Raw genomic sequence first — 15,250 nt, forward strand, 5'->3', positions numbered from 1 at the left:
GTCAGCCCTTTGTCTTTATTTGCATGTTACATGACACACAGCCCGGCTCTCTTTATAGGTTCTACTTCTAGTCTTTTCTCTTCTCCCCACTTGTATGTATAACAATAATCTACAAATGGAAATGACCCATGTAACAGAACCGAATGAACAGAATGCTTGTCTTGCCAATTGCTTTCTTCAATCAAAATATTCAAACCAACAAATAAAAAAGAGAAACTGAATTATAATCATGGAGCTGTAAGTAAATGTTTTACATCTGTTAGCCAGTTCATTACTTTCTTCATATCTGTGCTCATTTAGTACAACAGGAGCATTTTACAGAGTTCTTGAGCCAACATGGCTGCTGTGAGGGCGCAGTTGCAGCGCCTCCTCTCTCCTCCTCCTCCACACTCAGCGGTGCAAAAAGCGCATGAAATAAGAGAAAAGGAGGTGTGTTGACGCATGCGCACAGAGGGCCTCGCCGCGTAGTTTTCCCATTTTTGAGGAATCGGACTGTGTGACGTCACGGGCCAGTCCACAGTGCTTGGAGCTTGTGCGAGAACCACCATCCACACACACATACACTCTTGCAGCCAGCAGCACGGGAGGCTCGCAGGCGCTCCGAGGGGAAACGCGTTGACTTATTTCATTCTCCCTTCTTCACCTCAGTCATGGAGCAATCTGGACGAAGCTGAGGCTGCGGGCTTTGTGCAGGAGCGGGCGGTCTTGGTGGCATGGTGCGGTGAAAGCGGAGCTGTCGGTGCACAGACACAGAGGTTATACCCCCGAGTGCATCATGTTTGAATGCTGATAATCAATTAGAAATATACATTAGCGAGCCGCCGCCGCCGCTGCTGCCGCTGCTGCTGCTGCTGCTGCATCGCTTGTAGCTTCGCCGGGCTGGAGAGCGGGACTCTTTCATTCCAAAGCCCGTGTGTAGCGCCCACCGTGCGGGGCTGAGGGTGCAGCTGAAGGGACAATCTACCGGACCACTGAAGGGGTTCGGATGAGGTGGTCGATCGGGTTGTTTGGTTTTAGTAATCCAGCCAACTTTTCCTCTAACCCTTGCTAACAGCAGTGCCGCCGGGCATTGCTCAGGAGATGGCGATGAGGTGGATCTACATGGGATTTATCCTCTGCCTGGAGATCATATCTCCTAACGGAGCAGTCGAAGGTAAGAGACCCGTGTCTGTGTGTGTGTTATCTTGCATTGTGAGGAAGCATGAGCACTTTTTCCTTACAAAGCATCTGTGTGCAGGCCCGTGTTCACCAGAGTTGAAGCCAACGCCGCAAATAGGCTGATATGAAAACCCAGATCAATAAACATGTTCAATCAGAGGAAACCAGCAAAGCGCTGGTTACTTTGGCCTAAAGTCAGTCTGCGTTTTAGCCTTATGCTCCTCACTGACCAGACAGAATGGGCCTGCAGGGTGTCAGACAGTGAGCTTACACACACACTTGAGACGAGCAGTGTGCACAAAACAACATCATTTCCCACTGAATGCGACAAAATGGCTTTTATCTGCCTGCTTTTATCCAAGCAAACACCAGTCTGCTCGTGTGTGTGCTGTGCGTGGCCACACATTTCGATGCTGGGCTTTTCATTCAAACCGTTTGTCCTGCTTTTCGGCAGCAGCACGTCGAGTTTGGGACCAAACCTGTGGAACTTATCGCTCAGATCGGCGTCCGTGTTTTGTTGTTGTGTGGGTCGGCGAGTATGAAAACAACAGTTGCCTTTGCGGGCGAGTGTGATCTTAATGGCGCGGCTTGTCCCGACGTGTACAGGCTGAAAAAGAATCACAATTCATCAGGCGCGCCCCGGTGACAGACACACACACACCGTCTGAGACACGAACCAACAACCCTCTTGTGATCCCCGCTAAGTGTCAGGAGACCCCGAATTCCCCGCTTGGAATGATGAGACATTAAACGCACCATCGCCCTGGTGACAGCGCGTTGCTGACCTGTTGAGCTGCCAGCTTGCTTTGCACACTTAAAGAAAAGCAAGAAAAATACAAAATGACACAATTAAAACACACAAGTAACATTTTTAAAGCCAGTTTTCCTCATTAGGAACATTTTGCAGGCTTATCCTACATTTTACACACTCTCCTAATCCTTGATTCCATTATAAAGCATCCCAAACGTAAATAAAATGACAGTTCCTTGCATCCTCATCGCCCTTGTTTGCTTTATGCTGCACATTAGCCATTAAAGTCCTCCTCTAGTTCAAAAGGTCTCATGTAAATTCCTCGATCTTGATAGAAGCTATTTAGAGTGAAAGCCTAGCTGAGGTTACAGGAGTCAGCAAGCTCCTCCCCCCCCTCCTCCATCAGTATGCAACATCTGGACACAGGAAGACCATTAATCCAACTTAGATGTGACTGCAGGGGGGTGGGGGGAGCCGGCGAGAGCTGGGGGCGAGGGAGGGTGAAGCAAATAAACTTCAGCCAGAAGAACCACTGACGCGAGGTTACATCATGTGTAGCCAGAAGATGGAAGTGATACTGTATGTCTTATGTCACTGCTGTCAGCTTCCCAGCAGCAATTTGGGCCCCGAAGTGTTCCAAATGCTGAAGGGAATTGATCTAAACTGTCTCAGGCTGGCCACTTGAGGAGGATTTGTCTGGATCAAGTTTGAGAGAGAGAGAGAGAGAACAGAGAGACATAGGTCATAAGGCCACAGTAAACCGTTAAACAGAGGATTGTTGATGTGTGTGTTGATTAAAGCTTAGTATGTTGGCACTTAAACTTTGGATCGCCCTGATAGATGAAATCCAGCACCGTGAGAGAGAGAGAGAGAGACCAAGTGTGGTATGAGTTCAACACCGCCCACTGCAGATGAACGCGTCCATCATGTGTGCTCCTATCAGCAGCAGGGTTACTCACAAAGCTATCAGCTGATTTTGTGTATGAATATTAGCATTAAGTTAAAGATGGCACCTTCAGGGAACCCTGTACTTTTACTCCAACAGTGCAAAGAAAGAAATCCTGCACAATAAAAGCTAAATGTATCCTGGATTCCTAAATAGAAGCGTTATGCTACAATGATGCCAACGCCTGGAAAATCAATTTTCTTTGGGCACTGTAGTGACACGTCTTCCCCTGATGTGTCACTGCCTGAGTAAGCTGGGGAAACAGTGTTTGTCAGGCACAAACTTACGACAAAGTCAAGCCATGTCCTCTAAACTACCAGCAGTAAATGGATCCTCGCAACACTAATGTATTCTAAAATTTAAGTATGAAGCTTCAGGTAGCAAAATCACACACATTTCCTTATTGGTATCCAGGAAAACAGCAGCACGTGTGTGACGGGTGTGTGAGGATCTCCACCAGCTTTGCGGGCAGAAGAACCCCCCGTCGATGAAAAGTGGAAATGTGGGTCAGAGGCTAAAGAGGTTGAATTCCTGAGGAGCCCTAGCTGTGTTTGCCTGACCTCTTTAATGGGACCTGGCTTTACCTTCTCCTCAGAACTATCACTGGAAACATCTGCTGGAAAAATTCAGCGTCCCTCATACAAATTCAACAGATAACACAACCTGGATCGCTCCCACCTGAGGCTCGCCTGCAGTCTGTCGCGTGACGTAGATATTCCAGAATATTCCGCTTCTTATGTGCTGTTGTGTTGCATCTTGATCACGGCCTTGATGATTATTTACACCAGGGGATTCATGGGAATTAATGTGGTTCTACTCCCTTTCCCTGCACTGCGTCGCAGAGCGAATGCAGCATCGCTCTACACATATGAAGGCGTTGGACCACAGATGAAAGCTTGTTTGTTGATGATGAGGAGCAGGGTGTTCTGTAAGTGTTGTTTTCTGCAACTTACATCACTGTTTACCCGATTTAGCTGCTAAGACCTAAAAAAGGGAGTGGATTGACTTATTTAGGAGAAAGGGAGTGTGGGTGTGAGTCAACACAGCTCGGTTAGATTCCTCAGGTTTCGGCAGATGGTAAAATCTTCCTCTCCGTCGCTTCCTGCTGGAGATGAGCACATGAAAGAGATCCGTTTCCCACGACAAGAGAACATACGAGTCGATTAATGTTGCAGAAGCTTGTGATGTTTGCCCGAAGCCTCTGCCTTGTGTTGTAATTCTACATCGCTAATAGTGAACTTCTCACCTGCTGCCTCAGGCCACCCAGCTGCGCGCGCGCAGCTGGGTGTGTGTGTGTGTGTGTGTGTGTGTGTGCCCGTGCGTGCCCGTGCGTGCCCGTGCGTGCCCGTGCGTGCCCGCTCCAGCAGCTCTCGCACACGTGTAGATCTCAGATGTTGCGCCTCTCGACTGGAGAATCGATTTGATGGCTAAGGCTTTCACACCTGGTCAGAGGACAGAATCTGATGTATGGAGATAAGATTCCAATTTCATGGACTGCTGCCGCGTGTCAAAGCTGTCAGCTGTTATCAGAGTCCCAGCCCGCCGGTCGCTAACGCTGGAAGGTGGCCCGACATGTAACACACATTGATACAGGCTGAGTCATGGTAAGGATGCTGCAGCAGCACTGAAGGGGCGCCGTCCGCTCTGATCCATCATATCTGAAGCCTCATCAGCATTATAACTCTAAGACTGTAAGATTCCAGCACTAGCATCTTCATCTATATTCTTTCAAATCCCCTGATGTTGCTGAGAGAAATTAAATACTTTCATTAAGCCTTTTGTTGAATCATTTGCTGCCTGTCAGCAACGCCACTGCCAGTAATCTTAATTATCCCTCTCACAATACACAACACTGAATTATAAGTAAGACACCATGCCTCATTATGATATAGAACTGCTGCCAGGCTTGTTTCTCTTGTTCCGATTCATTTATCATCGTCTGCACTGTGACCAGCTGGACGTGGCTCTGAACAATGCTATCAAGATTAGAGGGGTGTGCGCCGCCTTCAACTCAAACTTTCCGCAGCTTGAAACGCTTCAATCATAGCAGAGAATTGTGTGGCCGCATGCCATTTAGTGTACGCTCAGATTTTATAGTTGAAAAATTCACTTTGCCCCCTCAGCGGTGAGTCATCTTACATATTTGGCTCTCTGCTGCCTGTTATAAAGGTCTACAAGAAGGGAATGTGAAGTCAGACTTTTTATACGTGTCTCACTGAAACGATTTAGACTCTCAGGATCAAACATAAAGGTCAGATATTGAGACGTGGAGGACATGTAATATTATTAAGCCACGCACGTTCCTCCCTCCTGCCTCCTAACGAGGTAAATCGCTGAACCGTCCATCCTTCAGCTGGATTAAGTCTCTTTGTTTTGTGACATCCTTCAGTCTTTTAGTCCTGCAGAAAGCCAGGATTTACAGCTGTCTCACTTACAATAAATGCCTCAATTTATGTGGTCCGGCCTTCATTTTGTGGCTCCCACATTCTGCTGAATCTGAAGAAGAAGAAGAAGAACTCTCCTCGGTTTATACGCATCTCCATGTCCTTCAGCCTCTCTCGCTCTGCGCCTTCTGACTTTTACTGCTGTGACCTATCGGGGCCCCTGCAGAGCCTCACATGTGTGACCTCAGAGGTCAACGACGCATGTTTCAAGTTCTGTTACTGTGTTGGTTTGTTTCTTTCTTCACCGGCTGTAACACTCTAGAAGGACCGGAGCAGGAAGGGGAGACGTGCTGGCTGACGAGAAACAGGCCCAGCTTTCCCCTCAATGTATACATGGCGACCATCTCCACAGTTCCTCTTATTCATTCAGTCATTCAGTGTTGTGTCCCAGCTGGTGATGATGGGTGGGGAATGGGTGACGCAGCATTGCTCTCTCGCCGTCCCTCGGGTTTTCCCCCCTTTGAGAAACGTTTCGAAATATGTTTATTCGCCATATTGTACGAACAGACGTTTACGCTTTGACACTGCGTCCCTATAAGAGCCTCCTGGCCTCTGTGTACATTTGCGCGTCGGCTCATTCGCTGGTGTGTAAAGCTTTCTGCTGAAGCTGGGTGCTGTTTAAACAGTGCAGAGCTCCCGTGGCCCCACTGAGGAAATTCACTGCGTGCTCCATACAGGAGGCAGCGTGGTCAAAGTCAAACAAGCTTTAACTAACAGGAGGCTGCAGGCTGCACGTCCACACACCAGGAAGTAGACTGTGATTTTATTTACCTGCACCTACAAAGTGTCAGAAAACTTGTTGAAGTGCAGCAGGAAGTGAGTCCATGTAGGCGTGGGCACTTTGAATGATTTACAGACATTTTGAAATGTTTAGAATGAAACCTGTGTGGTTTATCCTGAAGTTGGCATTCAGCTGTGGAAGGAAACGTTTTAGCAGGAATGGCATTATCAGCAGGGAGTGTCTGTGGTACATGAGGGCTCATACTGGTTTCTGTCAGTGGCGTAACTACCTTGATACAATAGGACTGTTTTTTGTTTGTTGCTGGGGCTACTCAGGAGGCTAAATAAAGCCCCGCTTCATTCCCTTTTGTAGGTAAAGTGGACTTGAATGGTTTAGCATCCAGGCCTGATTTGGACGCTCCAAAAATTGTCCACGTTTTGGCAGGAAGTTTGGAAAAACAGGCGACTTTGCAGGCTGAATTAACAATTCACATCTCTGTTTGAGATATTTCAGAGGGCTTTGAAAGGCGGACTGCTGAGGGCTGGAGGGGGGCCTGCCAGTCTCTAACCCCCCTCCTCAGCCGCAACCTCCAATTAGGCTCGGAGGCTCTCCCCTCTGCGGTCGTTTCATGCTGGTGTGTAAAGCGATGATAAAATTAGAACCCACAATGTTTTATTTCCAGTTTTATGCCCACTCATGGGGAACAACGAGCTGAGCACAGCCGCCTCACGAGGGGGACCAGAGAAACCCAGGGAATGCCCACACATGGCCGCCTGTAGGACCTCTCAATACACTCAGTCAGACGGGCCTGTGGCTCGGTCAGAGTGCGGCTGTTAGCTGTGTAGGTGGATGAAATGGCAGCGCACGAGCACAAGCAAATCCAGTGTGTTTACCAGTATACAAACTGTACCAGGACATTGGTAAACTTAAAGGAAGCAAAAGTAACAAGCTGGCCCGGGGCCCCGGCGAGCCTCCCTCACTCCCTCACCCAGGGACTGGGTGTGTGCACGCCGTCTACACTGATTCAATCACTGGCCTCTATCCATTCTTTTACAGCTCTCTCTCTCTCTCTCTCTCTCTCTGTCTCTCTCTCTCTCTCTCTCTCTCTGTCTCTCTCTCTCTCTCTCTCTCTCTCTCTCTCTCTCTCTCTCTCTCTCTCTCTCTCTCTCTCTCTCTCTCTCTCTCTCTCTAAATTCTCCACTTTCTACCCCTCATCTTTGCTTTGTGAGGTTCAACACGGACTCTTCATTTGCTGTCTCATCGCCGTTTTTAAACCCGATCTCGAGTTTTACTTGATAAGCCACTGAGCAGAAGGAGAAAACCGGGGCAGCAGCTCAGCATTTTTGAACTCCCTCTCCGTCTCTTAATCTCCTCAAATATCAAGGTGGTGTTAGCATAATGGGAATGCTGTGATCTGATCTGTGCAACCCTTTAGCTTCTAATTGTATTTGTACAAACATGACACTCAAAGCGTCTTAGCGTCGGGACGTCTGACTCACGCATACGTTTCCCCCTCGCATGAAAAAGGCTCTCGACCCCTCAGTGTGACAGCTTAAAAGAACGTGAGTGCAATGATACACCGGCCCTGTGCTCTCTTGAGATTTCAGTCACATCCCAGCCCCCTTGCGGTGCACTACCCCCTCCACCCCCCCTCCTTATATACACACACACACACACACACAGACACAGACACACACACACACACACTCACACACAGCTCTGTGACTGCCAAGTACGTAGGGAGGCGAGTCATCCAAGTCGAGAGACGCTCAGTCCCTGCAGAGAATCACAATGAGACCTTTGGTGTCGTCCTTTCTGCAACATTGCTCCACACTGGTACAGTAAGCAGCATTATGGCCTCGTGTAATGTGTGTAACATTTATGCTGAAAGAGAAACAACGCCCTTGTATTTATGCGCACACCCACGTTCATTCCGTCTTAAGCTGAGAAAGTAAATCTCCCCTGACAATAAAATATAACAAGCGCTCTGTGGTTTGCAGTCTCACTTGTGCTTCAGTTTGATTTGGCAGATTATTAGCTTAAACCTTTATGAATATTTATTTGAGCTTCACGGATTAATAATAACCTTTTAATCAGGCATTTGTGGCCCTGGCACTTTAGCCAACGCCACTTGACTCGACTCAACGGCGTGACGTTCGGTGTCGCTTGTGGAAAGAGTTTTCCCCAAACAGGAAAACCATCTAGAAGCTGTTGCTTGCAGCTGTAGAACCAGCATGGAGGTTGCCAGGTTGTGAAAAAGATAGAAAGTAAGAGGGTTCTTAAGCAGCAATAATCCGTCATAGCTGCAGTTGTAACTTGTAAAGTTGATGAGTGGTTCTTACTTCTAAACTTGTGAGTGCTACAGACTCGTTCTCTTTCAGTCACACATTGACTGAGCCGACTCTAACGCTGCCTTGAAGCATGTCAGCAGACTGTCAGGCCGCTTACGATTCACGAGCGTTGCTGCGCCGCTGTTGTCCCGCGCCGCTGTTGTCCCGCGCCGCTGTTGTTCCGCGGTACACCTCAACAATCTCCGGGCGAGTCACTGCCCAGATCGACCGCGCTCTGGGCTGCTTCCCTCGGGCCAGACGCTGGATTGAATGCCGGGTTATGTCTGCGCCCGCGACACATGAAAGAGCCTCTTGTGGCCGAGAGCTGAAAACACCTTTGGGGTCATGAAAAGCATAAAGAGCGGGGATGTCCGTAAGACGCGAGGAAACAACAAACAAACTCAGAAGTTAAAGGCACCAGTGTTGGTTGTAAACTTTTTTTTTTGGCTGAACAGGGTGTTGCCTGTGGGTCTGCAGATACAGAAACGTCATTGTAAACTCGGGTTGACCCTTGAATGTTACTTTGCCCTGTTTGAGTTCAGATCCGTCCCGCTTGGAAGCTGGAAATTTCCAATAAAGAAGACGAAATTTTAGATTATTGAGGAAAAGCTTTGAAACATACAGTATTGTAACTCCCTGCTGTGTTTCATTTGGGTGTTAATGAATGTTTTGCTTTATTTCAGCTCCGAAGACCTGCAGCCCCAAACAGTTTGTATGTAAGGACCAGGTGACCTGCGTGTCTAAAGGCTGGCGCTGTGACGGCGAGAAGGACTGCCCAGATGGCTCAGATGAGTCGCCAGACATCTGTAAGTGTGATTGAACACACGTAGCCACTAACAGAAGCTCTCAGCAGGCGTACACGCTCTCCTGCTTGCGGCTGACAGGGATCATTACAGGTTTTACCCACACTGCTGCTTTGCAAAGTGAGCGGCTTCTTAAACGGGCTCATCTATTTACTCTGTACGTCTACACGCCCGGCAAACTGAGAATGAAGTAATCCTGCCATTTTGCTGTGTCAACCTGCAGAGCTCTTGACTTACAAGAGAAGGTTTAACAGTTTTACACAGAATAGTTACGACCATTTGAAGCTAATGAATCATTTACAGGTTTGAAAAATCGACTCACACTCTCCACATTATCTGGAAATCGGGCACAAACCAACGGCGAGTCATGCCAATAATCTGATTATTGCTTCTTAGTCAGATTAGAATCGACATTTTAAAGTGCATGTAAACAATCTAAGCGCTGTGACGCAAGTGACGTCCTCAAGCATCAGATTTACAGTCCTAATATGCTTTAAAGAGACAATGGCACAGTGTGCAGACAGTTTAATTTGGGCCTGAGTAAATGCCTGGTCGATGCCCTTTTCAGTGAAGGACGAGGGCTCACAGTGTGCACAACCCGGCTGCTCCGCTGAGTTATAGCTCTAATTACGCTGTCGTGTTTAGTCTGAATGTTCTGGGATGCGTCTGCTCTTGTCTCGGCCTAGGTCCCTGAAAGTCTTGTCTCAGTCGCTCCTCCATCGCCGCTGTTCCATCTATAAACTCTCGCTGGTAAAAAGCCTTCCCCCCCCTCTGTTTATATGGAGGCGCTAATGGTGATTTGAGTGTCTGCATGTGCCACACCTTGTGTCTGTCTTGCCTGGAGCGTCTCACTATAGTCTGGCACGCAGAGGCAAGCGGCTGACACCCAGTGAAGAAGCAGGGCAGAGGACGAAGGATGGGACAGCCGAGGGTGACATCTGGTTTGAGGACGCGGCGGTCGGAGGCACATGAGGCCTTAACTGTAGGTGTGGAGGAATTTATTTGGCCCGTCCTCCCACACGCAGCTCGAGTGCACTCCTCCGCGCTGACGCTGTGTGTATAAATACTCAGGCTTTGAAACGATTCGCTCTGAGGTGAAGCGTTTATCTGGTTCAGAGCGAAAATGTGTCGCTTGAAGATTAAGACAGAGGGGAGAGAGGTGGGAAGTTTGACAGCAAAGGCATCAGTGTGGACTCACACTCAGTTTACTGCTTAGTTTGGGAAATTGCACTTTAAATGTTACAGGAATGTAGTGATGATCTTTCAGTGAGCGAGGAAATCATCAGGTTGATCTGTGTAAATAACTTTGATGACATTTCCATCTTTCTTGTGTCATATGTTGACTTGTTGACAGTAGTGTGATTCATGTTGCGTTACAGAGCAGCCTGTCACCACAACATCAGGATGCGTTCTGCCCCATTATGCTTTCCCCACGGGCTCGACTCTGGCTGTCGCTTTGAGTTGAGTTGAAGATGGCATCTGCTGCTTTTTGTTTATTTGTCTTCAGTTATGTTGCGTATGCAGGAAGGGAGTTTCACACTCGTCCGGTACATCCAGGAAGTACAAGACCAGCCAGCGAGTGTTTGCCCAGCCAATATTTTCATTTCCATGCACGCTAGAACTGATTATACCTCCATTAAGGCAGTAAATTGAGATTTTATTCCCAATTGTCATGCAGAATCAGCGTAAATCTAAATTTACGCCGCGTAACAGACCTAGATTATTATTAGACTGTTTCAATCAATTTATTTAGGCATGCAAATGTCTTCACCTTCGCCACCTCTGCTGAGAGTGACTCGAGTGTGTGAAAATTATGTGACAGCTCAGGACTGATGCAGCCAATTTTAAAAAAGCAGGGGGAGTCTCCTGTTTGAAGAGACGGTACTGAAAATTGCCTCTTTTCACTCGGTGTGCACAGTGCTGCAAGTGAGATTAGGAGTGTTATTTTGGAGGTTAAGACAGCCCAATGTAGTCAAAATAGGTTCCGTAATGACAATCCAAATACTTTTCCTCTCTGAGGCTTCATTCTAAATATCTGTGCCATGCTGTAATGAAAGCACCGTCCCTCCTGTGCAGAACAGTATGTTTGCAGGCTAACAAGCTCAGTCAAAGTCACAATGCCTTTTTGAAGCACCACAGCGAAAGACAGACCGATTTTATCTCCAGTCATTTAGTTGATCCATCCATTAAATGTGAGCAGTGTTTGGAATGAGGGCTGCAGATAAAACAGTACAGTGAGTGGGCCTGAGCCAGCAGGGACGGCAGAGGAGGGGGGAGTGTGGAGGAGGATCACTCCGAGTGTTATTTCCAAAGTCCTGCCTCGACTCAGAAGAATGGAAAACTGCATTTCTTTTCATCCTGGGTCCTCCGTTCAGGGGTGAAACATTTAGCAGGTCACCGGCTGACATTTTCTCCCCTACTGGAGAGCGTCAGGAGGGGCGACGCGAGCGGCTGTAAACAAGGCTGGAAGTAATGGATGAAAAGGCCAAACATTGATCCACCTAAGAGCGGGCGAGCCAAGTCTGCGTTGACAGAGGCGGGGGGGGGAGAGGAAGGGGGAAGAGGAAGGGGGAGAGGAGCTTCTCACACGAACACGCTGCATCTGTGCAGTTATTTTGGAAGGTACAGGCGCCATCTTTTTCGTCCGCTCAAATGTTGACGGCACATCAATCTTTCACTTTCAAAGCTGGTTTGTCAAAGTCGGAGGATACAAACAAAATTCCCCTTTTCCCCAGGGCTTTGTTTCAGCCTGCCCCCCCCACCCCCAAACACACACATTCACACACATACACACCGACCGCAGTCTAGGTTTGAGCGTTAACTTTGGGAATCAGAGCACTGCATGCAACTATAATTACAACATTATCTCCAGTTCAAGTTAATTACTAACTAGAGGCTTGGTTTACAAAGTATGTTCACCCACATTTCACATGGCAGAGAGACTTTCTTCTTTTTGACTCTTTCCTTTTCTTCTCTTCTCTTGTCCCTGTCTTTGTCTCTCTGTCTCTGTCTCTTGCGTGGCTGCAGGCTGTGTTTGTGTCTTTGTGCCGCCTGTCCTGTAAATCACACTGTGATCATTGCAGGCAGTGTTCCGTTATTTCTTTACGCAGATCTGTTGATCTTTTGAAAAGGCCACTTGTTGTAAACTGAATAGGATCTCTGCCTCTGGCTCTCGGCTTCACACTCAAGTCTTACAATAGCTGATGGGTTTTGATGCAGTTTTATCTGAGGATCTTTGATGTATAGTTGCTGGGTTTCCATTCCAGATCTGTACAGCGTTTCCATTAATCGATGTTACGCAAATCGGTCTCGCCTGCTAAATCTGTCTTGACTTGCCACCAAAACCTCCTTAAGTAAAAACCTTTATGTGATATTTTATTATTTCATTTCGCAACATCAGGATGTGCAAAAGCAAGTTGACATCCATGCAGAAGTAAAGTTTGTTCTTCAGTATCGTGCCGTCTGGAGATCTTAACTGCTGTCTCACCTGAGCTGTAATTAAGCTGTGGTGGTAAAGAGACGTCTGCCGTTGAGTCACGTCAGGCTTTGACGCACAGTAGTTGAGGATGCAGTTGACGCCAGTGGACGATCGCTCAATACTCTGATTATTTGTGCATAGTGTAATTAATGCAAAAATGTGTGTAGGATGTAGACATGGACCAAATGAATAGGATTCTCTGGTTTGACAAATGTAAACGATGTGTCGGAATTTGAGGTCCACCCAAGCATGCAGATCACACACTATGATGATGACTATGATGTTTACATGACTGAATACATTGATTTAATCTAATCATAGCCTGTTATAGTTATAAATTAAGTTTTGACATGCATCTAAACGTATCAATGGTAGCTTATGGGTTTGTTCATTTGTACTTTGACTTCTGTACCGTCACCTTTACATCCACATTATTAGGTTACATAATCTACTGCTTAATTAACTACCTATCAAAACAAAGGGTCAAAGGGCTTTGCAGCATTGATTTGGTATCTTCTATACATGCAGAGTACTTTGACTCAAGTATTAAGATTTTTTATTTGACCCTGATATGTCCAGTTGTGTGCATCTGCCTTAAGCAATTCTTCATCTTAATTACTTGAGTACTTGAATATACAAGATTACAATTAATTGCCGATACCTGTTAACTCAATGAACTTAAGTGCGATTTTGAATGCAGGGCGACCTCTTGTAGTGCCTCTTGTGCTGCTTCCTGCATGTCTGGAGTGCACAGATCTGGATGACTTGCCATAATAAATGAACAGGAGAGGTTCCGGGCAGGTTGCCAGCTGCAGGGCCGTCATATCCCTCAGACCCCCAGTGTTTGCGTCCCTCCCTCCCATACTCAGATAGCCATCAGCAGGCTGTCTGTACAGGCCCGTATCTGCAGGTGTGACCCTGGCGTCCTCTCTGAGGGACCGCGCCGGCTCCCCCTCCACTGCATGTCTTCAATTGGTTTCAGACAAACCATTTCACCTCAATTACACACAGGCTCAGGGCTCAGGAAGTGGTTGACACGTGCCCTCAGGACGGGACTTTATGATCTGTGTTACCCAAGGATGATGCTCTGTGAAGTCCTGCTGCCTTTTAATGCACTTGCAGTTAGTTTGTGGTATGTGGTGAAAGCATTATCTCAACCTAGCAGAGATTAAGCAGTGAAGGAGAAGGTTTCTGAGGCGTCTTTATGATATCCCTAACCAGAAACTGAGCTGAGTTGACGTAAAAAGGAGACCAAGAAACAAACAATCCCTCAACGCTTCATGGAAGTGAGGATTGTGTCGTTTGTTTGTTGGTTGCGTGCCGTGTTTATTGGGTGCACACAGCTCCTTGTGGCAGATTTCTGTCTTGGAAAGAAAATGTTTATCCATGTTAGTTCACGCTGAGTATGCAGATACTTGTTTGTTTCATTGGTACTTGAGGACAAAATTAGCTTTTGATTTTTGTTCCTGCTGTGACTCGGGAAATGATTTCAGTGATTATGAAACACTTTTCCATGAGTGTAAACATGGGAAACCCTTCACTCACTGTTCTCTCGGCAGCAACGTCGGCTTATGTTAGCTGGCATATCGCAGCCTGTTTTTACCAGGAATTGCACACGACTGGCTACAATCCAGGCATGATAGATGTGTGTGCTAGCCGACCTGTGAACATAGTGAGAACCACAGTGACTATGTCTTATCATTAGTATTATTAATTATGAAGGTATCACTTTTGGCAGCACATTTTAATACTTGCTCAGAAAACCAAAATACCTTAAGACAATTTCTGCTAGTAGCCCTAGCTAGTACCAAACAGCTTAGTAGCTTAAAAGCTGATAGCGAAATACTTAACGTTTTACTGTAAGCTTGCTTGTTTCTCTGCATTTTTCAGCTGATTTTACCCCCAAACTCCATATTTATTCCCCCCCATTCTTTGTTTCTGTGCTTGTCAGTTATGTGGAGAATTTCTAATGAGGTTAATGCCATTTTGAGTTAGCTAAGGTTTTGTCCGCTGACTGACTGTGCTCCAGTAGTTGAAACAAAGCTCTGCGTCTCACCGGACTGTTATCTTTATTTCACACCATTCTAATGTTACTTCTAAAATAAAGAATTTGCTGTGTCACCACTGTGATTCCATGTCACTTGTCCGTTGGAGGAGCTGTTGTGAAACACTGACTCCTTGTCCGTACCGCGAGTCTGCATGTAATTATGATTCTTGCGTGAACCACATTCATTGCGGTTGAGCCAGCGAATGAGAACAGATGTTTGAATAAGCCTTAGCATGTAAGCACTTTCTCCGTCATGAGAAGTGCTCGCCATGAAGGAATTCCTTTCATCATCTCCAACCTTATGCAACAATCGTCTGCCTCTAATTCTCCGTAAGACTTTTTGCCCCTGGTTTAGCATACAAATGTCCCCAGGAGGACGTCCATGCAGGGGGTGAATCGCATCTGAATCATGTAAATCGGCAGGCTTTCTCTTCCTGTGCTGAGTTAAACACTTCCATTAAGGGGGAGAAAATGTGCTGATAACTCAAACCAGTTAACACTTGCAAATGACCAGCTGCTTCCAGCACTCAAAGTACTATCATGGTACTATCACGTTAAAGTACTATCATGGT

The 15,250-nt window shown here is 46.9% G+C and overlaps 1 protein-coding gene across 1 annotated transcript in view; it reads left to right on the top strand.

The window, feature by feature from the left end:
- Positions 1 to 531: 531 nt before the first annotated feature.
- LOC143012794 (low-density lipoprotein receptor-related protein 1-like) overlaps positions 532 to 15,250 on the top strand; it is a 76,909-nt gene continuing 62,190 nt past the window's right edge. Inside the window, exons 1-2 of the mRNA XM_076166100.1 lie at positions 532 to 1,153; positions 9,034 to 9,156. Of these exons, the coding sequence (XP_076022215.1) occupies positions 1,081 to 1,153; positions 9,034 to 9,156 (196 nt within the window). The 5' untranslated portion in view covers positions 532 to 1,080. The remainder of the gene's footprint in view (positions 1,154 to 9,033; positions 9,157 to 15,250) is intronic.

This window comes from Genypterus blacodes, unplaced genomic scaffold (genome assembly GCF_046128005.1).
Source record: "Genypterus blacodes isolate CSIRO-AG114 ecotype Tasmania unplaced genomic scaffold, CSIRO-AGI_Gbla_v1 ptg000156l_1, whole genome shotgun sequence".
Classification (NCBI taxonomy): domain Eukaryota; kingdom Metazoa; phylum Chordata; class Actinopteri; order Ophidiiformes; family Ophidiidae; genus Genypterus; species Genypterus blacodes.